Genomic DNA, 24,624 nt, shown 5'->3' on the forward strand with positions numbered 1-24,624 from the left:
GTGTCCTTCCAAATCATCAAGTTTAACTACACTCTATCTTTTGAAAACAAGGTAATGAAGAGTAGAGCTAACACAAATTTAAACCTCGGAAAACCATTAAAGTTAAGGTACATGCTACCCCCACAGTGTAACTGCTCCTTGGAGCTGGCCTTAGCCACTTGGAATGGTTTAGTAAGGGTGGTGCTATAATAAGATATGAAGAGTAAAAAGGAGAATGTCCCATTGTGTTGTGATCAACAGTTTTTAATTCCAATGTTTATCTACATGCACTCCAGCTGCATTCCTTGTGTTAGATATGGTTGTATTGAATGGTGGATCAATTAGTTGGAGCAGTTTGGAAGAGTAGTTACTGTGATATGAAAAGAGGTGCATATGTACCTTGAGGGATCAAGTGGGCCTAATTTCAACGCTGGTTCTGTTGAGGTGTGTCAGTAGTGGTGCACAGTGGTCTTGTCATGTGGATTGTCATCAGTCTAGTGAGGGGATTGTAATATTTAGCAAATTTGGGTTGGTTGCTGTGGAGTGGGCACAGGCTGTGTAGGTAGCTCCTGTTTGCTATGCCTGGCTTAAACCAGAGTTTTGTCTTAGCAAAGAGGTGTACTTTGTCCTACAGTGCTCGTAGGTGCAGTTCCCTGAGTGTTCTGCAGCATCTCCAATGACAGAGTGCTTGTATGTGTGTTATGGGTGTGTTGCGGTATTGCTCAGAGAGAATGGAATTAAGATTATGTTGTGGTGATGGTATATACCTTAACTGTGTATTTTCTGGTGTTTAGGAAGGTGAGCCTGGCACCCTTTCCCACTGCTGGAGGTAGCATGGGGAAGATGGGGAGTTCTGGATTCTCAGGCTGGTGGAGGAGTCATGGGAAGGAATTGTAGGTGTATTTGTAAGGGAGGGAGGAGGATTGTGCACAGATGACTCCACTTCTTTTCCCTCCAAGCATGTCACTGGAGGGGAAGGTGCCCAGCTGCCCACTCTTTATGGTAATGTTGTGTCCGTGCTTCTGAGATGCCAGAGAGCAAAGACTTCAGAGGATGATCCCTTGTTTATTGAGAATTGTAGAAAGAATACTTTTTTTGGAAACCCAGTTTTTTATCAAAGCTTTAAGTCATCCAACTGGGTTTTCAAAAACATAGTGTTTGATCTCTTACACAAATAAGGGTTGTTATCTAGGGGTGTTCTGGCCCCTCAGTAGCTGTGCCAGAGCACAACCCTGAGGGGCAGAGCCCTCATCCCACTCCCTCCCAACCCTCCATGGCACTGCTCTGATCATCATTCCCCCCCCCCCCCATATTCCCTTCGCTCTCCACCAAAAAAGTTATAAGAATCAGAAGAAGTTATGATCTGATCATGCTAGTGGAGCGGTGTATTGAGAACCCTTGACCAGATGCCACCGAACATTGATCGCATTAAGTTTTATTGTTCAGGAAAGGGTGAAGACTGAGTCATGATTACGTTATCCTAACCATTTACTGTCTTTCATCTTCACTGTGTTATTTTTAAATTCTTGCTATTACTTTAAAGTAAAAGCGGAGTTTACATGTAGATTTCATAGCATTTTTAAAATATCACTTTTAAACCAGAAATTTGGACCTCAGGGTGAAATGTCCAAAAGAGCCCTGCAGCACAAAATGCATTTCCTGAAAACTGCGTAGGGTAGGCCTTAAGCTCTCAGTGCCTGGGTGCAGCTAAGGTCCAGTGATGACAGCAAGTCATCTTGAGCCACCTATTCACTCTCATAGCAGGCTGCCAGCAGACCTGTTTTTACAGAGCCCCTGGTCTCGCTGCGTATATATGTTTAAATGCATCCATGATGCTTGTGCCAACCTGGAGTTACAAACATTGTCCTCAGTAACTTTGTCAGTATTGCTTCCTGAAAGGGCCAGGAGGGGGAGAGGAAGCACATGCTAAAATAAATCCTGAGTGACTAAGGTCAGTTTGGGATGGATCAGAGCCTTAGTTTGAGCACAGGTTTGCCCCAAAAAAGTGGACAAACCCGATGATTTTGTAAAATGCTGTGTTTTAGGGGGTCTGTATTTTGGGGAGCCCCTGGCTCAAATGACCCCAAATTTGAACTGCTTACACTGTCTAGCACAGCAAATTTCGAAAGAATCAGAATATACATATGTTTTTTTAGAATACTTAGAATAGTCAACCTTTAAACAGAAGAAATGCTCAATCTTACTAACAGGAGAATTGTTGCTTTGCTATTATGCTAAAACAGTGATATTCAGACTAAGGCTCGCAAGCCATGAGTGGCTCTTTAATGTGTCTCCTGCAGCTATTTGCAGCACATGATATTAAAGCACTGTGATTCAATTATTAACCAATCAGGATGCTTTTATCATGTTAACCAATTGTAGTTGATTAAAAATAATAATACCTGGTAATTTTTCTGGGAGAATAATATATAAACTAAATATTTCCCCTACTTTACTGTTTAAATATGAATATATAGTAGTATACTAAATGAAGCAATGAATTCATACTACTGTGGCTCTTTTGGGTAATGTTGATCTCTAGTTTGGCTCCTGAACCACTGAGATCTGAGTATCACTATGTTAAAAGTTCATGTACTATGGGGGACATGCATGAAATAAGAATTTAGAATGATATTGGGATGTATCAAATTAGTATTAAGCATTTTAAAATTAAGATTTTTTTGCTACCTTTGGACATTTAGTAATAACTACTTAAGTTGAACTAATCCTCTGCTGGATCATCTGTTTTTTATTTCTCTTCAATGAGGGGGGGATCATTTATGCTACTCCAGGCCTCTTCTCTTTATATGGCCGCTTCTTTGCTGCTTTGCATTTAGTTAATACCTCAAGGCTTGAAGTACTTGTTAAAGCTGTTCTCTGTGCTATGGGTTGACTTGTCATGAGGTGTGGCCCTTGCCTTGATAATACTAATTGAGGCCATGGCTCCCCTGATTTTCTGTCACTGGAGGCATTCCACTTCCGTAAGCAACGAAGCTAGGTGGATGGAAGCATTCTTCCACAAGGCTGAGGATTTTTCATACTCCCTGAGTATGCTATGTCAATCTAAATTTTAAGTGTAGAACAGGCCAGAGATTGTAATGTTGTTTCAGTGGACTGTATTAGAACAGCATGGAAGACTGTTGTTAAGTCTTTGCTTGCTGAGGCTGTGCAGTCAAGTGATACAGAATATGAACACAAACTGTATATGGCAGACCTGTGACATTGTTACTGTTATATGATTTTACACAGAGGCCACCATTCATGCCTCCTCCCATGGGTAGCATGCCACCGCCTCCTGGTATGATGTTTCCTCCAGGGATGCCACCTGTCACTGCCCCTGGAACTCCAACTATGCCACCCACTGAAGAGATATGGGTAGAAAACAAGACTCCAGATGGCAAGGTAAGACTGGAACCAAATATAGCAAGGAGCTATCAGGAATAGTGAGTGACTGCTACCATGTTACAACATCTGATCTTGTTTGCATTGGTGGTGGTGTTGTGTTGATCTTGGCCATTGAGGCTGCAGATTGTGTATAGTAAGAGTCTTTGTTTTTGTCATGCTAAATAGGTAGGCAAAACAGAGCAATTTCCTTTTATTAATACATATTCGTATAGATATTAACTTTTTCCCTCCTAATTTGAGGATGGGGGACTAGGCCATTCATTGTGAAAACATACTATTGTTTGACAATGACTTTTCTACTCCATAGGTCTATTTCTATAATGCACGAACGCGTGAGTCTGCATGGACCAAGCCAGATGGGGTAAAGGTTATTCAGCAATCAGAACTGACACCAATGCTGGCTGCTCAAGCGCAGGCCCAGGCTCAAGCGCAGGCCCAGGCTCAAGCGCAGGCCCAGGCTCAAGCGCAGGCCCAAGGTGCCTCCACACCAACAACCAGCAGTCCTGCATCTTCAGTGTCTCCATCAACCTCGTCAAGTACGCAGTCCTCCATGACCTCTACTACAACCACAGCCACTTCAATTTCACAGACCATTTCCAGTGAGTTACTGTGGGTTTCTTAGGCTTTGTGAGAGTGGGAAACAAATGCTACCTTGGAGGAAATACTGTATTAAAGACTTAATGTGACATGGGGCTCCTCTTTGCCAGGTATTTGTTTTTTCTGCTACTGCTACCCATATGTTCTCAAATAACCAAATAGATGCTTAATAGTTATTGATATACTTGGAAATGCTTTGTTAAGAAAAGGAGGAAGGGGTTGTTCCACCAAGGTTTCCCATCTTACCTGTCTCCAGGATCCAACCTGCCCTTCTGGCTGAGGAGGTGGACATGTCAGTGCTGCCTCTGGAACAAGCAGAGTTGATTGTTATAGAGCAGAACTTCTGCTTTTTCATTCTGCAGAACATCCCAGTGCTGCAGTTACTTTGTGTTTTGAGTAACAACACAGACCACGAGAGGTTCTGAGCTTTATTGATGAATGATCCATGTAGTTTGAAAACTATTGCTCTTCACAGGGGATTGACCTTGTGGAATGTATATATTTAGATTGTAGCCATAGCAAATAATCTTACAGTTGACTCATATGTCATTTTTTACTAGACCTGCAAAGCTAGAAAGTAGCTACCTAGCCTATTCTCTTGATATATTTAAGTGTAGTGTGTAGGGCATTATTTTATAGTCTGTGTAGACATTTGTTAAATATGTAACAATGGACAAGAATCACAGATGTTTAGATTCCATTCCATATCAGATCTTTGAGATCCATAGTTTACTCACTGTAGTTTTCTCTGCTTTTGAGGCATATGTTTATAGTGAGACCCTTTTTATGTAACTTAATAGAGTATTGTAGACGTTGACTTGACTGTTGGCTGCCAAAAATGTAATTTTCTTTCACCAAGCACTAATGAATTTTGCCTTTTTTCTTAAGGAAGTTCTGTTAATGTTGATGCCTGTGGCCAGGTGCTAAAGCTTGTGTTTTAAAAGATCAATTTTCTCAGCATTCAGAATCAGTCTGTAAAGTATTGGGGGTCAGAAGAGCTGGGTTCTAATTCTGACTGTGCCATTGGTTTATTGTGTGACCTTGAGCAAATCATTTAATCTCTGTATGCCTCAGTTTCCCTATCTTTAAAACACGAATAACTCTCTTACCCTTTGAGAACTGCAGATAGTGTTAAATATATACTAAATATTAAGTATCTTTATATCATTGAAAAAGTGAGTTAATCACTTTATTAAATAAAGGAGAAAATAATTTCCTTGCAATATGTTTTTCAGTTTTTATGACAAATTTAATATCTACAACATAATCACTTAGTACAAGAAAAGTGATATTTCTCCATCATTACACTGTATCGTCTCGTAAATTTATAACATTGCTTTCCAGGGTAAAAAATCAAAATGATGCCTAGTATAAGTTTAATTCTTGAAACGCATTGGCTGCCACTTTTCCTTCTTTTACCCCACACATTGATATGCAACATTAGCATCCTGTCGAAGGCTAACTCGAATCATCCTGCAAGAAATGTTGAACTGAATGTTTTATATTCATTTACCCACTAGGAGGCACTGAAGGCCACTAGAATTCTTCCATTCCATGACAAAGCATTTTCCTAAACTTTTCTTTGATTATACATGTTTGAATCACAGTTGCATGGCCACAATCTAAGAATACCACACTGTTGTCATGTACATGCACATGCAAAACTGCTGCCATTATATTGTTTAAACAACAATATTCTTTGTGCATTAGTTCCTTCATTCAAGGTTTTGTACAACTTTCTACTCCTAGTTGTCTCAATCTGAACAGAGGTTCATATTTCACTTTTCACCCAAACAAGTTAGACTAATTCTCTGGTAACCAAAGCAAGGAAACTTTTGCCACTGCTCTAGAGATTTGTTAGTTATATTATACAAACAAGGGGGTGAGGGAAATAAGAAATATAAATTGATTTTTTTTTTTTTTCCTGGAATGATATAATGTCACAGGGTGGAGGGAGGGATTTTTATTTCCAGCGAGCATCCTTTTCTTATATGTGCTTCGGTAAGGGATGAAATACTTTATAGTATGTGTAAGGAAATATTTGTGAGTGCTCATATATTTACAGTTCACATGTTGTACCATTTAAGAAAACTACACGTTTTTTTTTTCCTTCTTTCTTTTTATCAGCACCAACAACACAAGACCAGACCACAAGTTCAGGTGTTTCAGTTGCTACATCTTCAGTTAGTGTTTCAACCTCTGCTCCTTCTGCTACACCTGTGCAGACTGTACCCCAGCAAGTCCCACAGACGTTGCCTCCTGCAGTTCCTCATGCAGTACCTCAGCCAACAGCAACAATTCCTGCTTTTCCACCCGTAATGGTACCTCCATTTCGTGTCCCCCTTCCTGGCATGCCTATTCCACTTCCAGGTAAATTGGTACACTGTAGTTGTCTTATCAACTATGTGTCCATGTTGTCAATTTGTTTGCACTCATGTGTCTACTGTGTATTTAATTGCCTAAATCCTCTCCATTTAGAACATTTTCTGAAATAATTCAGGTTTAGTGGACAGACTTTAAGTAATAGTCACTTGAAACACATTTTAAATATTTAATTTTCTGATACAATTATTACAAAGTTATTTAAACATGTAAAATCCTTGCTTTGATAATACAAATAAATTAGAATGCACTGAAAAGTGCATTTTATAAATGGATTATTTTAAAGGGATCGTGTCTATACTCCAGTCCCATACAAAGTAATGAAGAGCTGGATTAATTCTTTAAGTGACTCTGAGACTGTTAATCAACTGTAAAAATAGTTTATTGCCAGTATGCCCTAGCACTACTTTTTTTCATATAGCAGAATTCATGGTTGGTATGTGATCATTGCAGTCACTTTGTTACTTGGATTTAGAGCTTTAATCTTATGCACAAATGGAATAAAACTAGAGGGGACTAAAAGTGAATTACATATTGTAGAGTCTCTCTAATATCCGGGGACCCTCACATCTACAACTATTCTGCATACATATTCAAGAGCAGAAAGTATTACAATTCAACACTGATCTCAAGTGTTCCCAAGCCTGATCTCTTGCAGCCACCAGGAATAGTGTTGGAAAAGGAACAAAAAGGCTTGAGTTGCAAGGGCTCATGTTGAAGCTTAGTCCATGTTCATAGATTCTAAGTCCAGAAGGGACCATTGTGATCTAGTGAGTCTGACTACTCTATAACACATACGATAGAACTTTCCCAAAATAATTCCAAGAGTATATCTTCTAGAAAAACATCCAATCGTGACTTCAGAATTGGCCATGTTGGAGAATCCACAACCCATGGCAAATTGTTGCCATGGTTAATTACTGATACGGTTAAAAAATTACACCTTATTTCCAGTCTGAATTTCTCTATCTTCAACTTCCAACCATTGGATTGTGTTATACTTATCTATCCGATTGAGGAGCCCATTATTTAATATTTGTTCCCCATGTACATACGTATAGACTGTAATTAAGTTACTCCTTAATTTTCTCTTTGTTAAGCATAGATTGAGCTCCTTGAGTCTATCACTGCAGGGCGTGTTTTCTAATCCTTTAATCATTCTCATAGCTCTTCTCTAAACCCTTTCCAATTTTTCAACGTTCTTGACTTGTGGGCACTAGAACTGTTCACAGTATTCCAGCAACAGTCACTCAGTGCCAGATGAAGAGGTAAAATAACCTCTCTACTCCTACTCAAGATTCCCCTGTTTATGCATCCCAGGATCACATTAGCACTTTTGGCCACAGCCTTACACTGGGAGCTAATGTTCAACTGATCATCCACCACAACCGACCTATCTTTTCCAGAGTCATGATTAGAAAAAAAAATCAACTTTATAGGAGTGATACAACAGCACAATATTGCTTTAAAAAGGAAATTATAGGGAAGTCATCAACTTAAACAAGACAAAATTATAGCAGGTTGAGGACAGTACTCTGGTTGATATTGAATGTTAGGTAAGTAATTTAGAGGTCTGATTCTGTACGCAACTGCACATGTGCAGAATTTATGTCCATCTCAGATTTCTTTGCTTCCCTGCAGAAAACTGACTTTCTGACGGGGAAGCAAAGGGAAGCCACAACATCAGTCATGGGGCCCTCTCCAGCAGTATGTTTTGGGTGTCCAGGGCAGCTGGCAGAGAGAAATCATTGAGGCAGGGGGCAGGACTGGGGAAGACCGGCTGGTGGCTCCTGCTTGTCCCAGTTGGGTTGGGGAGGACGGGACTTCCTCTTTCACTGCATGGCATCTGGGGCCGGGTCAGACCCACAGCCAGATTTCTCTCCCAGCTGCAGGAATCTCTGCAACCCCCACTCCCCCAGCTCATTCACCCATCACTCCTCAGCTGCAGGGGGAGGGATCCCTGTACAGGGAGCTGCTCTCCCATCCGCCCAACCTCCATGTATCCAGACCTCCTCATACCCAGACCCTCCTGCTCAGCCTCACCCCCGAACTCCAAACCCCCCTTGATGAACCCCACTCTCCTGCAGCTGGACCATCCCAACAAGCCACCCGCACCTGAATCCTCACCCCACCGAGCCCCAACCAGCTGTACCTGGATCCCCACCCCACTGAGCCCCATTCCACCAGCATCTGGACCCCACCCCATATTCCCCCCCCCAACCCACACCTGGATCCTCCCACACTAAGCCTCTCCACACTTGGATCCTGCCTTGCTGAGCCTGCCTTCCCACACCTGGTACATCTGGAATGGAGGAGCAGGGCCCTGGGGTGTTTCTGGAATAGGCCCGGTCCTTGCGCTCTGTCGGGGTTAGGTGCAGCCTCACCACTGAGTCTTTGTCCTGGTGGGTAGCTGTACAGTGATTTCCCACCTCTGTGCAACCAGTGGCCTGTGTTGCCCAGTGCCATGCTGGAGCCTTCACATTTATTTGACAAATAAAATTTGCAGAATTTTAAAATTGTGTGCAGCATTTTTATTTTTTTGGCACAGAATTTTAAATTTTTTGGTGCAGAATGCCATCAGGAGTAGATTCTTACATATTTTGGGGAGTTAAGGGAAAAGAATAACTAATTATTAAGTTTTAAAATAGGCATCTTAAGTCAGGATGAAGAAAGTTTGACTACTCTTAACTTCAGTTCCTGCCTCTGCCAGCAAATGATCAGTGTAAGATGAAGGATCCAATATTCTTCATGTAAAATGCATATTCAGCTATTCTTAAGTGTAAACTGGCAGGCAAAATTTGAATGATCAGTACAATAAGGAAACAATTTCAATATCCAATAAACTGCCCATGAACAAAGGACACTTGTATTTTTTGTAAGTTTCCAGTGCAGAAACTCCCACACTGAACACTACACTGGAAAAGAAGAGAGAAGTGTGAAAAGCAAACAAAACACCTTGGTTATTTGATGAAACATTTTCTTCAAATTCTCTCAGAACATGAATATAGTTTCTGAAGTTCTGGAAGACTTATACGTGACCTATTTTCCCTTTTCATTGGGAAATAACACATTGGATTGAACTGGGAGGACTCCATGCAGTTTTGAATATGTTTTCTTTGATTGTTCTAAATACACATTCTCTTTGATTAGGGAACAAAACCTATGTTTTGTTTTTGTTTTTTAATTTAGATAAAATTGATTTAACTTGGTTGTGCTTTTTTTGTGATGTTCCTAGAAAGTCTTGGAATATTCCCACCATAACTACAAAATGCCTGAAGAGATGAATTTTTAAGAAACAAGCTAAAAAGATCCTGTTAAAATATTAACAGAATTTAAAAAGACATATTGAGCATAAGTTTGTAGCTCTTTTGTGTTAGGCAGTGATGAGCATGAAGCCATCCAAAGAGATCACTTCATATTAAGAAAAAAGCTGAGCAGTGCAATTGACAAGTGATCTTGACATTTAAAGTTCTGCAGCATATTGTGAAATGACACTAAATTAACTCTTCCGTTGTGTTAATATCTTATGATACTAAATTTTAAAGTTGGTCTGCTTACTCTTAATTCATATGTGAAAAGCTAGCTGTACATTTAAAAATGTGAAATTTGTCAGAGGAAACCGCTTTTTTTTTTTTTCCCCTGTAGTTGCTAAGAAGTCTGTCTGTTCTTCAGTAGAACCAATTTCCGTGGTCAGACAGATGACATTATTTATCCTGATTTAGTTTTAGGACATACTGTAACTTCCTTAACAAAACAAATCTTTACATGCATTTAAAGGCTGTAGCATAAAAAACAAAACAAAACTAGACAAACTTCATTCAGTACCATTTGATTCAATGCTTCGGTATCCTAATTCATATATACTACATAAATGCTATTAGAAATTTTAATAAAAGAGCTCAAAACTAAAGAGCACTGACATTTTGTCTTTTCTAAAAGTTTTTTTTATATAAATTGGAAGTGTATTTTCTATATTAGATTTTTGATAAAGAAAATTAACATTTATTTTGGTTATAAACACAGGGGTTTAATTTCATTTTGTGTTGTGGGAATTCTCACCTCTTACTACTTTCATATGGTGGGAATTGAAGCATTTTAGGGTCTGGGGGTATATTTCTGAGTTTTTCAGTTACCAGTCTGAAAGTACTGGATTGATACTCAGAAATACTATACAGTCATGACCCCTTCCCCCTAAAATGAACGGTCTTCTGGAATCTTTTTTTCCTCCCTTTTATTCTCTCATCTCTCCTAGTGATTTTTCATCTCACTGAACGGGATTAGATGCCACAGCTTCCATACCTTTCAGTGTCATTTCTTTAATGAGCTAAAAGCAGTTCATGGTACTACCTCTCCCAAAGGCTAAATGTTCTGCCTACACTGCATTCCTACCCCATGCTGCTTCATAGACTGTGACAGAGCTAATACTTCCTACCGCTGACCCACCAGTACAGTTTCTTTGTTTGTGTATATTTCTTCACCCCTTCACAATTTTCTTTTTGCCTCTTCTCTTTCAGCTTCAATGCCTTTTCCTAATCGCCATCACCTCCTCTTTCCTTTCTGATTGAAATTGTGCTTTCCCTGCCACTACCACTCCCACCTTTGTCTTAATTGATTAAAACTGTACCTCCACTGTTGCTCGTGCCTTCTTTCCAGCTGGAGTAGGAGCAGGATGAAACTGCCAGGGACTGCAAGAGTTTCTGCAGCTGCTTCTATTGGCCTCTTCTGGGCAAATGCTACGAGCAAAACTACCCTCAGCACAATCTCCTGCAACATTGTCCCATACAGAGGGGTGAGACTCTACCCCACACTGAATTTAAACCCCTGAATCCTCGCTCAAATGTTTTTATAAAGTTCTAATATATGTTAAAACTGTGGTTCAACGTAAAACAGTAAGCGTTGCTGTAATTTAGAACTAGTTTTATAGTTGATCTGGCACCACTTTTCATAATCTGTTGAAACAAAAAAGAATTTACATGTTCCTGCCTGGGATGTGTCTTTTCTATTGGAAAATGACATTCTAAATTGTAGCAGGAAAATTTGTAGTATTCAGACTTCCAGTAAGAGCCGACGTACAATGGCAGCTTTCCAACATGCTTGCTTATCCATTTTACAGGTGTAGCAATGATGCAAATAGTCAGCTGCCCGTATGTAAAGACAGTCGCTACCACCAAGACCGGTAATTTTTAAAACCATCTTAGTTCATTTTGTCTGTAAGTTGGCATGGTAGTGAATGTTACTGTTTATCTTTTATTTATTTATTTGCTTTCCCCCAATTAATGGATCTGTACATTTTTATTTTCAAAAAAGGTCTAAATGAAAACATATTGGCCAGCAAATAACTTTCCTAATGAGTTGTTAGTGTTAGCCTATTTAGTACGAAAAAGCTACACAAATGCACATTATTTTAATCATTGATTTCTGAGATAAATGTGAACCTCCTCATGCCTATACTACTTAGTTTTATTTCTTATGTGTGGGGATATTTTGTTTTTTCTACTTCCGTTTGTACAGGGACATGACTGCTTGCATGTTAGTATGTATGTGGTGTATGAGTGTCTTCGTATAAATCTTCATTTTAAGGTTGTGCATTATTTAAAAATAAGCCATTTTCAGGAACAGATGTGTTTTTATATAAAAAACAGTTGCTTGTTTCTTCAATAATGTACTGATTTGTTTTTTTTTGTCCCAGGGTAAAGGCATTATAACTTGTACTTTATTATTAAACTGCTCTAAATTATGACCATATTGTGTTGGTCCTATTTTCTTACTTGAAAACAAATTTGATTTCACTTTCCAAAAAACCTGGTATATCAGGGAAATGGTATAGTAATATTATGTACTGGCTCTTCATCTCTAGGTACTTGCTTACCATTTTGCCTTAGGACATGAGCAAAATGGTTTTGGTAGTCTGTCTCCAGTACTCCACAAAACCATCACAGCATAGTTCAATATTACTCTTTTAAAAGCATTATGTCATCAGACTTTACCTTGAACTGAAATAGCAGGGATTTTGCTCTTGAAACACTGATATTGAATGCCTAAAATGCTATTATTGCATTTTAAATAATTGTACCAAAATTTGCCCAGTTGAGTATGGACACTTGTGATTTAGAAACATGGTAGTACAATTAGTAACATCAGCTTCCAATTTTTGAAAAAACAGACTTATTTTGTAGTAGTTTACATTAAACTATATGCTTAGTTGATTATCCTAAAACAGTATTTTGGTGCTTTTGTGTCACAAAATGATACTTCATTGTCACTCGCTCTTTTGTTTTGTTTTTTATTGCTCCTTTATGTAGGTGTCTTGCCAGGAATGGCCCCTCCTATTGTACCTATGATCCATCCTCAGGTTGCTATTGCCGCTTCACCTGCTACTTTGGCTGGAGCAACAGCAGTCTCTGAATGGACAGAGTACAAAACAGCAGATGGGAAGACTTACTATTATAACAATAGGACTTTGGAATCAACATGGGAAAGACCCCAAGAACTGAAAGAGAAAGGTACAGCATTCGATTTTAGAGTCCAGCCACAACTAGGTATGATCACTTTTACGACTTATTATAAACATTGTTGCAAAATGTGAATGAGAATTACTTTAATCCTCTTCTCCCTTAATTATGATTTCCAAATTGTGTTGCTAGTGGTAACTTTGGGTTGGGTATAGCTCTTAGAGTTAAAGCATATTTGTCTTCTGTTATGTTAATAGGTGTTCATTGCTGCTAAACCATGGAACATTAGATATATAAACACACACACCCCTGCTTAAAATAACTCTAAACCATGCTAGTTAAGACTGTTGCCCATGATCTAATTGACAACTCAGTTTTCACTAATTCAGCTTACTTCTCCTGAATTGAGAGGGCCATAAGACAGAGAACATCTGAATTAAGTTCCCTGAATAAAGAAGCGTTTTCTAGATCCTCATAATATATAAAATATATTTTAAAGAAAAGAAATAGGTGCAGAAGAATGCTTAGAAGGCTGTCTCTCTGCAGTTGCATTGTACAGTCTTTTTTAGGCAAGATGTCCATTCCAGAAACTAGACTGCATCATTCACTTGAGTATTCCATACAAATTTAATGTATAAAACATTTTCTAGTGGTTCTGGAACCCATGCAGAATGCCCAGTATCCAAATATGTGTCTGCTTAAAATTGCTCTCTAGTATTTCATCCTCTTCTGTAATGTTCTTTAAAGTTCCAAATACATTTTAAGACTTTCATTCTCAGTTTTTAATATCTCTTGAATCTTGATAAATATGTAGTTTATTCTAGAGAAGTTCAACAAACTGCAGTTTTTTTGGAGCAAGAGTATCTAGCTCACCCTAGTTTATTTTGTAGCTCCTAATGCATCCAAAGAAGTTGCAGACTTGTCATCTCCCTTCCCAAACCCATGGTCTCCCTAACCAAATTTGTCATGGAAGGGAAGGTGATAGCAGCTGATCTTGCAGGGGATTCCTTTCTGAGACCTATTGTCACCAGACATAGTATCAAAAACGAACAAAAAACTAATCCAGAAAATAAGGGCGCTGTAACAGTATATAAACAACAAGCAGTTTGCTAAAAAGGCAACAGTCTGCAAAGGAAGTCTATGTCAGGATGGTGTGCTGCTAATAGCAACCCTTCTGCATCATATAAGACCCACCAGAGCAGCCAGCAGTGCAAGTCAAAGCATTCAAATAACTTCCCTCTTCCCCCTCCCCAATATTCATTGATTGGATTTTAGGTGGAGAAGTAGTCTCTGTGTTGGAGTTAGAGAAATACCTCTTCCTATCACACACAATATTCTTTTATTAAAATTTAGTGCAATTTCAAGCCATCACTTTATTATAATATTTGATGGTTAACATCCCTGACTATTCTTCCCAAGTGACTTGTTTCTATTGATGTAACCTCCTTGTCGGATTTTTGACTTCTAACATTTCCTGCTGGCATTGGGACTAAGTATAGGAACAGACAGGCTGCTAAAGGGCAGTTTTAATTACAATTGTGAAATCCTTGCATGGAACCTGCTATAAGAAATATGTAGAATCTGAGTTATAATTTATCCTGCTAAACAAGGAATGTGCATGAGCACTTCAGGAAACTGGACTGAATTTGGAGCTCTTGTCACAGGGACACACACTGAAAAATCACATCTCTTGCTACTGTATTTACATGCAACACTTACAGTTGCTATAAAAGTTGGCGGGGGGGGGGCGGCAAATACTCTCTTTCAGGTTGTTTACTTTGTGCATTTGGCGTTACTTTGTATTTTGTCAGTTTCCCCTGTATTGTCTGTGAGGTTCCTGTTTGCTGAAAAGTCCAGAATTTAAAAAAAACAAAAACAAAAACAAACACTCAAATCAGGCCATACTCCTTACAGAGTATTCTGTCAGAAACTTTAATTTTTAAAAATGAGCCAATTTCAAAAATTAAAGTTGACTGTGTCACTTGAGTCCTATTAGGACCCTTATATGGGTAGCAAGGTGTTAGTAAGAGGGATTCCATTTAAATTTTTTTCTACAGTGAATGGCCAGGATGCCTGTTTTTTGGGTCAGATTCTCTGCCCCATTCCAGTTCCTTCACAACATCTAAAAAACAGAGAGCAACCAGAATTTGGCTTCAGCTGCCAAGTTGATAGTTCTCCCAGCAGAACTTCTGCCTGGGGGGGAGAGATGGGGAGAGTAGGGTCCACTACAGCAGTTCACACACCAACGGCCATAAGTTAGGAAAGACTAACTTACATTGGGGCTGGGATACCTTGAGATCAGGAGCCCTAACTGCCTTTCCCCCATGTTGAGTAGATCCTGGCACAGGAGAGAATCTGGCCCTTTGAGGATGACATTTAATTTAAAGTCTGATGAAGAGAGAATGGCAAAAAATAAAATAAAAAATAGTTCAACTTGAAAAACCACATTGATAAACTGAATCTGATGAGTTCAGTAAGAATTGTAGGTTACCGTAGGCAAACTTTTTTAAAAAAAAAAATAATCCTTTTCTGATAGAAAAAGTAGAAGAGAAGATTAAAGAGCCTATTAAAGAACCTACAGAGGAGCCTTTGCCAATGGAGACAGAAGAAGAGGAACCCAAAGAAGAACCTATAAAATTGCTGATAAAGGAGGTAAAAGACCTTGCAACCAAATAAAATAATCTTTCTGTGTACATATGTGGATGCAGACATATTGATAAGAGATTATGGTTACTAATTTGAGTTCTTAGATTATTGGGGGTGATTTGAAAACAGTATTCTTTTCTCATGACACTTAGTGATATTTTCTAATTAAAAAGAAAAAAATATAGAGAGATGAGTCAGGGAAATATCCCAATTCAGGCAATTGTTTAAGTATATTTAAATTCCATTGAAGCCAATGTTAAGCATGTGGCTTAAGGGCTTTCCTGAATCTGGGCCTTGATTTAAATAGAAACTAAATTCTGTAGCATAATAATCAAAAAATTAGTACATTTGAGAAGACTAATTGAAAACTAAGAAGAAGATATTAAGAAGGAAGGTTTTTTAAACATATTAGGCGCAAAAGAAATTCTAGCAATGGTATAGGCCCATTACCAGATGGAGATGGTAAAATTGTTAATGATGCAGGAAAGGCAGAGTTGTTCAATAAATATTTCTGTTCTTTATTTGGAAAGAAGCAAGTGTAGCAAGGTATCTTCTTGGTCTCACTAGCCTCAGCTGTTTTTAGCCTTGGTGAGACAGGCTTGGGTAAAACAGTCCTAAGATGCACAGGGGCAGTCCGTTCCTTCTCTCAGTCAGTCTTTTGGGCTTGTTTTTCTTCTGTTATGAGAGGGAATGCAGCCTCCCCTCCTGGTGAGGCTTGCTGTCCTGCTGCTCCTGGCAGCTTGACTCCTCCTCTCTTTCATCATCCCCTCTTCTCCCAACAGGGGAGGGTTTAAGAAGGTCTCAGGCAGCCCTTAGTGGGAATCAGCTGATCCTAATTGACCTCAGGTAACTCCCTCTCAGCTGATCCAAATTGATTCACTGGTAGCCCCTTCTCAGCTGAACCTGATTGACCTGTAGTTACCCCTCCTCAGTTGATAGGGAAGAGGGCATTTTAACCTTCTTGAACTGTTTTCTACCCCCCCTTGCAGCTGTCTATCCTGAGTTTATCACATATGCCCCCTACCCCACTCACCACTGCAGGGTTGGGCTACTTGCGTCGGCAAACAGTGCACCCTCGACAAGCCATCTGTGTTGCCATGCTTGATTTCCGGACCTATGTTATATTCTGAAGTGGAAGGGTTGTAGCACTAAGAATCACCTTGTTCAAATAAATTTGTTAGTCTCTAAGGTGCCACAAGTACTCCTCATTCTTTTTGCTGATACAGACTAACATGGCTACTACTCTGAAACTTGTTACTCTTGTGTTTCTTTCTTTGTTTTGGTGAATCCACTTCAGAGGGGCATGGTCCGTGATGAGGGTAAACCTCCGTCTGAGTAGGTAATAGCAAAGGTTTTCTATGGCCCACTTTACCGCCAGGCATTCCTTCTCTACTTCAGCATATTTACCTTCCCTGGGCAGGAGTTTCCTACCAAGGAACAGGACTGGGTGGTGGTCTTCTCCAACCATTTGTGAAGGAATCACTCCCAACCCAACCTCAGAGGCATCAGTTTGCAAGAAACTCTTTCTCCCAGTCTGGAGCTACCAGTACTGGGATGGTGCAGAGGGCGGTCTGCAAATCTGCAAAAGCCTCCTCGGCCATGCTGGTCCATCTTACTATGTCTGGGCCACAGGCTTTTGTTAGGTCTGTTAACGGGCATGCCCTGGTGGTAAAGTGGGGGATGAACCGCCTATAGTATTGAACTAGTCCCAGGAATGCTCTGACCTGTTTCTTCCGGATTGGTCGGAGCCAATTCTGTGTAGCCTCTAACTTGTTGAGTTGGGGCTTCACCATGCCGCCCCCTCCCCGCCCCCCCCCACCTCCCACATATATGTGAGGTACTTGGCTTCTGCTAGCCCAGTCACGCATTTGGAGGGATTTTCAGTCGGCCCGCCTTCCTCAGGCTGTCCAGGACTGCTTCCACCTTCTCCTAGTGCGTCTTCCAGTCTGGGCTATGTATAACGAGGTCATCAAGATAGGCGGCCCCATAGTTGCCATGTGGACGCAACAGTTTGTCCATAAGTCGTTGGAAACTTGCAGGAGCCCCATGTAAACCAAAAGGGAGGACTGTGTACTGATACAGTCCTTCTGGTGTTGAAAAGGCAGTCTTCTCTTTGTCGGCCTTGGCCAGGGGGATTTGCCAATAACCCTTGGTCAGGTCAAGGGTGGACAAAAATCGTGCTTTTCCCAATCGGTCAGTAAGCTCATCTATCTGGGTATAGGGTACACATCAAATTAGGACCCTTCATTCAGTTTCTGGAAGTCATTGTAGAACCTCATACTGCCATTAGACTTAGGTACTAGGACAATTGGACTTGACCATTCGCTATGAGACTCTTCAGCATTTTCCTGACATCTATCTTGATCTTTTCTCTTTTTGCCTCCGGAATCCGGTATGGCTTGTCATTCATCTTCATTCCAGGTTCTGTGAGGATGTGATGGTGAACCTCAGTAGTCCTGCCTGGCTTTTCCGAGAATGTGTCATGGTTGCATTTGATCGTGTTGATCACTTCAGTTCGTTGGTCGGGGTCAGTTCCGGGGATATTTCCAGTTGGCTGGGCTGGTTGCTTTTGGGGGTTGGTGACCCTACAATGACCACATGAGCTTCTCTGTCTTGCCAAGGTTTCAACAAGTTTGTGATAGATCTGTTCCAGCTTCTGGCGACCAGGCTGTTGGACCTTGTAGTTGACTTCTCCAATGGCTTCTTTTATCTCGTATGGCCCCTGCCACCTGGCCAGGAGCTTACTGTCCGCTGTGGGTATGAGCGCCATTATCCGATCTCCCACCTGGAATTTTCAGATCATCACTTTGCTATTGTAGTATATCCGTTGGGCCCCTTGTGCCGTCTCCATGTGTTCCCGCACTATGGGGGCACTTGGGCTATCCAGCCTTTCATCTGCAACGCATGCTCAGTGATGTTTCTCTCTGGGTTTGGCTGTTCTTCCCAACCCTCTTTGGCATTGTCCAGCATGCCACTGGGGTGGTGACCATATAACAGCTCAAATGGGGAAAACCCAGTTGAAGTCTGAGGAACCTCCCTTATAGTAAACTTTAGGTATTGCAGCAGGGCATCCCAGTTCTTCCTGTCCCGGTTCACAACCTTTCGATCATGTTCTTTAATGTTCTGTTAAAGCGTTCGAGGCCATCGGTCTGCGGATGATAGACTGACGTCCTTATGATCTGTCTGTGGAGCATTGCACATAAATCCTTCATTAATTTAGACACAAAATGGATTCCTTGATCCATCAGGATCTCTTTGGGTAGCCCCACTCTAGCAAAAATTTAGATTAACTCCTTAGCTATGGTCCTGGACATAGTGTTCCGTAGGGGTATGGCCTTGGGGTATTGAGTGGCATAAACTACCACAACTAGTGTGTGCTAATGGCCCCAGGCTGATTTCTCCAGTGGCCCTACTAGGTCCATAGCTATTCACTCAAATGGGATTTCAATAATCGGCAGAGGTTCCAAAGGGGCCCTTAAGTGTGGTTGGGGGCCATGTAATTGGCATTCAGGACAAGAGGCACAATATCATCGGATCACCGCATAAATTCCAGGCCAAAAAGACCTCTGCAGAATTAGATTGAGGGTTTTATCTACCCCTAAATGCCCCCCCTGAACAGATGGCTGTGGGCTAGATCCATCATGCCCCTCTGATGCGTCTCAGGTACTAAGAGCTGTTCCACGACTTGCTCTTGGACCTGGGCGACTCTGTATAGCAGATTCCTCTTTTATCATATAATATGGCCCTGGGCCCTTGGCTCTCCCTTCCACAGGGACCCCATTCACCTCAACTACTACTTTGCGAATATTGTTATATATTGGATCATTGGCCTGATCCTGCCCAAAATTCTCCAGTGAAGGTCCAGTTTGCCCAAACTCGGGGAAATATTTCCATCTCCCTCTCGGGGGGAGTCCTCGGGGAACTGAGTCCGGCTGTGGGTTCGTCAAAAGCCTGCATAGTTCCCTTATCAGTTGGGCCAACTCTTTCCCCTACAAGTGTAGACTTCTGGTTCTGGGCCAAGATTCTCATTTCCCTCCTTATCTTCCCTCCTTTCTCGCCATGTCTTCCTCGGCTTCCCAGGAGGAAAGAACAAATCCTGGGCAAATTCACGGAAGGCCGGGGGGTGCTAACTATCAGGGTCATCACATTGCTCTCAGGGTTATCACCGTCTTTTGACTCCTCTCTGGGGAGTAGGCTGCCAAACCCTGGGAAGTCTTGTCCTATGAGGACTGGGTAGGGGAGTTTCGGGACTACTCCCACCTTCACCTTAGTGGGGTTTCCGCGGACTTCTATTTTTACCGGGATGGTCGAGTTGTAATTGACATCCCCATGTACACAGGATATTCCTGTGCACTTGGCCCGAGATAGTTGGTCTTGCCCGACCAGCTTTCCCGAGACCAGCGTGACCGCACTTCCCAAGTCCACTAACGCAGTGGACTCTATGCCATTCATTTTAACTGGTCTAGTATACCGATGAGGGACCATTGCAACCCCTACTAGATTTATTAGGTTGTATGGTCCTCCTGTATCTCCCAGGTCGCATTGCATGGGCTCTTCTAGGTTAGGGCATTGGGCAGCTATATGCCCTATTTCCCCACATGCCTAACATCTGTACCCTGCTTGGGGCAGCCCTCTATTTTTCAGGCTGTTTGGGGCCTTATCCCCCCCTCCCCCGAGTCTTCCTCCCCCAGTTCCCAAGTCTCTCCACAATCTCTGGCTGTTCTTCAGCCTCTTCCTCCCCTGCATAGTTCTTCCCAGGGCCACGGCAACCTGGACCCTCAGTGCAGAGACTTGCCTCCTATTCTGACGCCTTCCTTCCCCGGTGGTCTGAGAAGGTTCTTGGGCTGCTAGGTTTCTGTCTACAAGAACAACTAGCTTGTCATATGAGGAGGGATCATTTTGACTGACCCCTCTTCTTATGTCTGGTGGTAGCCCTCTCATGTACCTGTCCAAAACTATGATTTCCCCAATTTTCTCTGGGCCATGGGTCTCAGGGCGCAGCCACTTCCAGGCTAGGTGGATCAGGTCAAACAGCTGGGACCTCGGCGCTTTGCTGTCCCAGTATTTCCACTCGTGAAACCGCTGGGCCCTTATGGCTGTCATCGTGCCAGGCCTTGCCAGGATCTCCGCCTTCAGCTGGGGGTAATCTGTAGCTGCTTCTGTTGTCATGTCAAAATACGCCTTCTGGGCCTCCCCACACAGAAAAGAAGCAAAGATACTTCCCCACCGGTCTTGGGGCCAGGCCTCCCACAGGGCCGTTCTCTCGAACGCGAGGAGATATGCATCTACGTTGTCATACATTGTCATCTTCTGTAAGTAGTTGCTTGCCTGCAGGGGTCAGGTCCTATGGGGGCCGTGCATCCGAGTGGTCAGGGCCTTTAGCTGGTTTACAACCTCGTGCAGGGTGGCTCGATCCTGGGCTGCCTGGCTCATCAGTAATTGATTAGTCTCCTGCTGTATTCACACTGACTCCTGCTGGGTAGGCATCTGAACCCTGGTAGCCTCTTGTTGGGCTGCGGTGGCCTGCACCAATGCCTTCACTAACTCCTCCATTTTTTTTTTTTCTTCTTCTTGGGGTGATATACCTTGCCTTGAGATGGTGCGCCACAAAGTCTCGCTCACATGTCCTGCCCCTGACACAACGTGTGGCAAGGTACCTTCTCGATCTCACCAGCCTCAGCTGTTTTTAGCCTTGGTGAGATGGGCTTGGGTAAAACAGTCCTTCTAAGATGCAGAGGGGCAGTCTGTTCCTTCTCTCAGCCAGTCTTTTGGGCTTGTTTTTCTTCCCTTATGGGAGGGAATGCAGCCTCCCCTCCTGGTGAGGCTTGCTGTCCTGCTGCTCCTGGCAGCTTGACTCCTCCTCTCTCTCATCCTCCCCTCTTCTCCCAATAGTGGAGGGATTAAAAAGGTCTCAGGCAGCCGTTAGTTGGAATCAGCTGATCCTAATTGACCTCAGGTAACTCCCTCTCAGCTGATCCAAATTGATTCACTGGTAACCCCTTCTCAGCTGAACCTGATTGACCTGTAGTTACCACTCCTCAGTTGATAGGGAGAAGGGCATTTTAACCTTCTGGGACTGTTTCCCCCCCCCCTGTCCCCCGCCCCCCCCGCAGCTGTCTGTCTTGAGTTTATCACACAAGATGTAGTCATATCAAGTGAGGGTGAGGTACTTTCCAGCCCATTAGTAATTGAAGAGGATGTTAGATGACTTCTCTTAGGGATAAGCATTCTTAAATCAGTAGGCCTGGATAAATTACTTCAAAGACTTCTAAAAGAGTTGGCTGGGGAGATCTCTCAACTGCTTATGTTAATTATTAATAAATCTTGAAATACTGTGGAAATTATAGACTATTCTAAAAGAGTACTACTGTTGTGCCATTATTCCAAAAGGGCAAGTGGGATGACCTGGGAAACAGATCAGTGAGCCTGACATCAGTCCCAAGCAAAATAGTGGAAAAACTGATAGGGAACACAATAAAGAATTAAAGGACAGTAATATAATTAATGCCAATAAACCTAGTATTATGGAATGTAGGTCTTGTCAAACAAGGCTGATTTCATTTTCTGAGGTATTACAAGTTTGGTTGATAAACTTCAAAGAAGTAGTGTACTTATTTTGTAAGATGTTTGACTTAGTGTGGCCTTGTGGTAGCTGTTTTGGTCCCAGGACATTAGAGGGATCTGAGGAGCTCTGTTGGTGAAAGAGAGAAGCTTTCATGCTCAAACAGAAGTTAGTCCAATAAAAGATATTGCTTCATCCACGTTGTGTCTTTAGTACTGCATCACATTCTGATTAAACTAATTAGTACAGTATATCCATGGAACATGTTAAATGGATTAGGAACTAGCTGACAGGTCTCAAAAAGAAGGCATCAGTGAGGAATCATCAATCAGTTGTGGTGACGCAAATGAAGTTCCAAAGGGCATGGTACTTTGCCTGACACTACTTAGCATTTTAATCAGTGATCTGGAAGCAAATATAAAATCGCTGCTGCTAAAATTTGCAGATGACACAGATTGGCAGAATGGTAGATAATGATCATATGGACCAATCAGAAAGGGCCAGGTCACCAGGAAATCCAAACAAAATGTGTTTTAATACAGCCAAATACAAACTTATACATCTAGGAACAAGGACACAGGCCATATCTACAGAATGGTGGACTATCCTGTAAAGGGGTGACTGAAAAGATTTAGGGGTCATAGTGTACAACAACTCAATGTAGCTAGCTCCCAGTGTGATGCTATGGCAAAAAGGGCTAATGTAATCCTTGGCTGTATAGACAAGGGGAGAAGTGAGAATGAGTAGGGAGATGATATTTATATCAACATATAGCATTATTGAGAATGATAGAGGTTTACTATGTATGATTTTGGTGTCCACATCTTAAAAAGGACGTTGAAAAACTGGAGAGGGTGCAGAAGAGCCACAAAAATGATTCGAGGGCTGGAGAAAATAACTTACAGTGAGAGGGTTTAGAGGACAATCCTTTTTAGCTTATTGAAAAGAAGATTAAGGTGACTTGGTTAGTATTTAAGTACCTTCACGGGAAGAAAGTACCAGGTACTAAAGTGCTCTTTAATCTAGCATATAAAGAACTGGTGGCTGGAAGCTGCAGCCAGACAAACTGACATTCGAAATTAGGCACAAATTTTTAACAGTAAGGGTGATTAACCATTGGAACAAACTACCACGGGAAGTGGTGGATTCTCCATCTCTTGAAGTCTTCAGATCAAGACTGGATGTCTTTCTGTAAGACATGTTTTAGCCAAACAAAAGTTGTGTTAGTCAAAAACAAGTTATTGGGCTCAATAATTGGGGAACTGGGTCAAAATTAGTGGCGTTTGATATATAGGTGGTCAGACTAGGTGATCTAATAGATTCTTCCTGCCTTAAACTCTGTGAATATAATTGAGGCTGTTGATTAACATTATTTTAAATAAATAAATTTGATTCCACATTACTGTCAATTGGATATAAATGAAATAGCTGAACAGAGAACATGGCAGACTCTTACAACCTTTATTTTTTCCCTTCTAGGAACCAAAAGAGGAAGAAATGACTGAAGAAGAAAAAGCAGCTCAGAAAGCAAAACCAGTTGCAACTACTCCTATTCCTGGAACCCCATGGTATGTAGTGAACTCCCAATCTACACCTTTGGTATTCCAATTCCTTTCTCTGTAGTATGTTGCAGGAAATGTGTTGTTGATGAGGAGTGTTGCTCCGTTGTTGGAACAGGAGGCTGGGAGTCAGGACTCCTGAATTCTTTCCTGGCTCTTTCACTGACTCTCTGTGTTTCCTAGAGCCAATTACATAATTTGCTTTGCCTCTTACCTGTCTGTTAAATGGTTCCAACGCTGTACCTGCCTTACAAGGGGAATGGAGCTCAAGATTTGTAAAGTTGTTTGAAATCCTAAATGAAATATACTTCAAACTTCAAAGTAATATTAACAGTATTATTGCAAGATCTCTAAATTGAGGGTAATGAAGCCTAGTCTCTGGGAGCAAAAATAGGACTGTGAAGGACAAAGGTCTGTAGATCTTAATGTTAATAGGAAGTTTGGGAATATCATTTGACATTTGGATGTATATCTGTCAACCACATTGGAGCCCTTAAGTTTGGAATTGTTGCTGCTCAGTGTGCTAATATGAAAGTAATCATGCTGTGAAATAATAGATCAGAGAACCTACTGTAAGAAAGAAAATCATGGGGACCATTGGAAGGAGCTGTCTGCCATTTACAAGAAATGTATACACAGTATTCCAAAGGGGCTTCCTGATATGATTAAAATATATGGTGGATATACACAATACAGACTAGAAAATCTGGTGGGAAAACCTCTGTACCTCTGCTTGGTGGATTTTTTTCTTTTTTTAACATTTTCTTTTTCAAGTGGTTGTCCACAGGATTCCATTTTTGGTGCACATATACCCAGTGCATGGGAGATCAGATTCTTTTGCCCATCAGCATCTTTTGAGGGCACACCTACCCCCAGCTGTCCAAGGAGTTAGAGAGAAGAGTAGGCCCAAGCATGTCTCAGTTCTTTCTTATTGCCTGCGGCAGCAAGAGAACCCCTACAGAAGTCATGCTTTTGTACGACTTTGTTGTAGACAGTTAGTGGTGAGTTAGTATAGTTGTTACATAGTTAACTTTTAGTTTGA

General features: G+C 41.4%; 1 protein-coding gene across 10 annotated transcripts in view; it reads left to right on the plus strand.

Moving 5' to 3' along the window:
• TCERG1 (transcription elongation regulator 1) overlaps positions 1–24,624 on the plus strand; it is a 56,138-nt gene that overhangs the window by 2,890 nt on the left and 28,624 nt on the right. For 5 of the 10 annotated variants that reach the window (XM_073355734.1, XM_073355738.1, XM_073355742.1 and 2 more), the window contains 7 exons: positions 3,229–3,381; positions 3,692–3,983; positions 6,109–6,351; positions 11,477–11,539; positions 12,666–12,902; positions 15,352–15,467; positions 23,503–23,591. In XM_073355734.1, the coding sequence (XP_073211835.1) occupies positions 3,229–3,381; positions 3,692–3,983; positions 6,109–6,351; positions 11,477–11,539; positions 12,666–12,902; positions 15,352–15,467; positions 23,503–23,591 (1,193 nt within the window). The remainder of the gene's footprint in view (positions 1–3,228; positions 3,382–3,691; positions 3,984–6,108; positions 6,352–11,476; positions 11,540–12,665; positions 12,903–15,351; positions 15,468–23,502; positions 23,592–24,624) is intronic. The other 5 variants (XM_073355736.1, XM_073355743.1, XM_073355739.1 and 2 more) reach the window with 3 other exon arrangements.

This window comes from Lepidochelys kempii, chromosome 8 (assembly GCF_965140265.1).
Source record: "Lepidochelys kempii isolate rLepKem1 chromosome 8, rLepKem1.hap2, whole genome shotgun sequence".
NCBI lineage: Eukaryota > Metazoa > Chordata > Testudines > Cheloniidae > Lepidochelys > Lepidochelys kempii.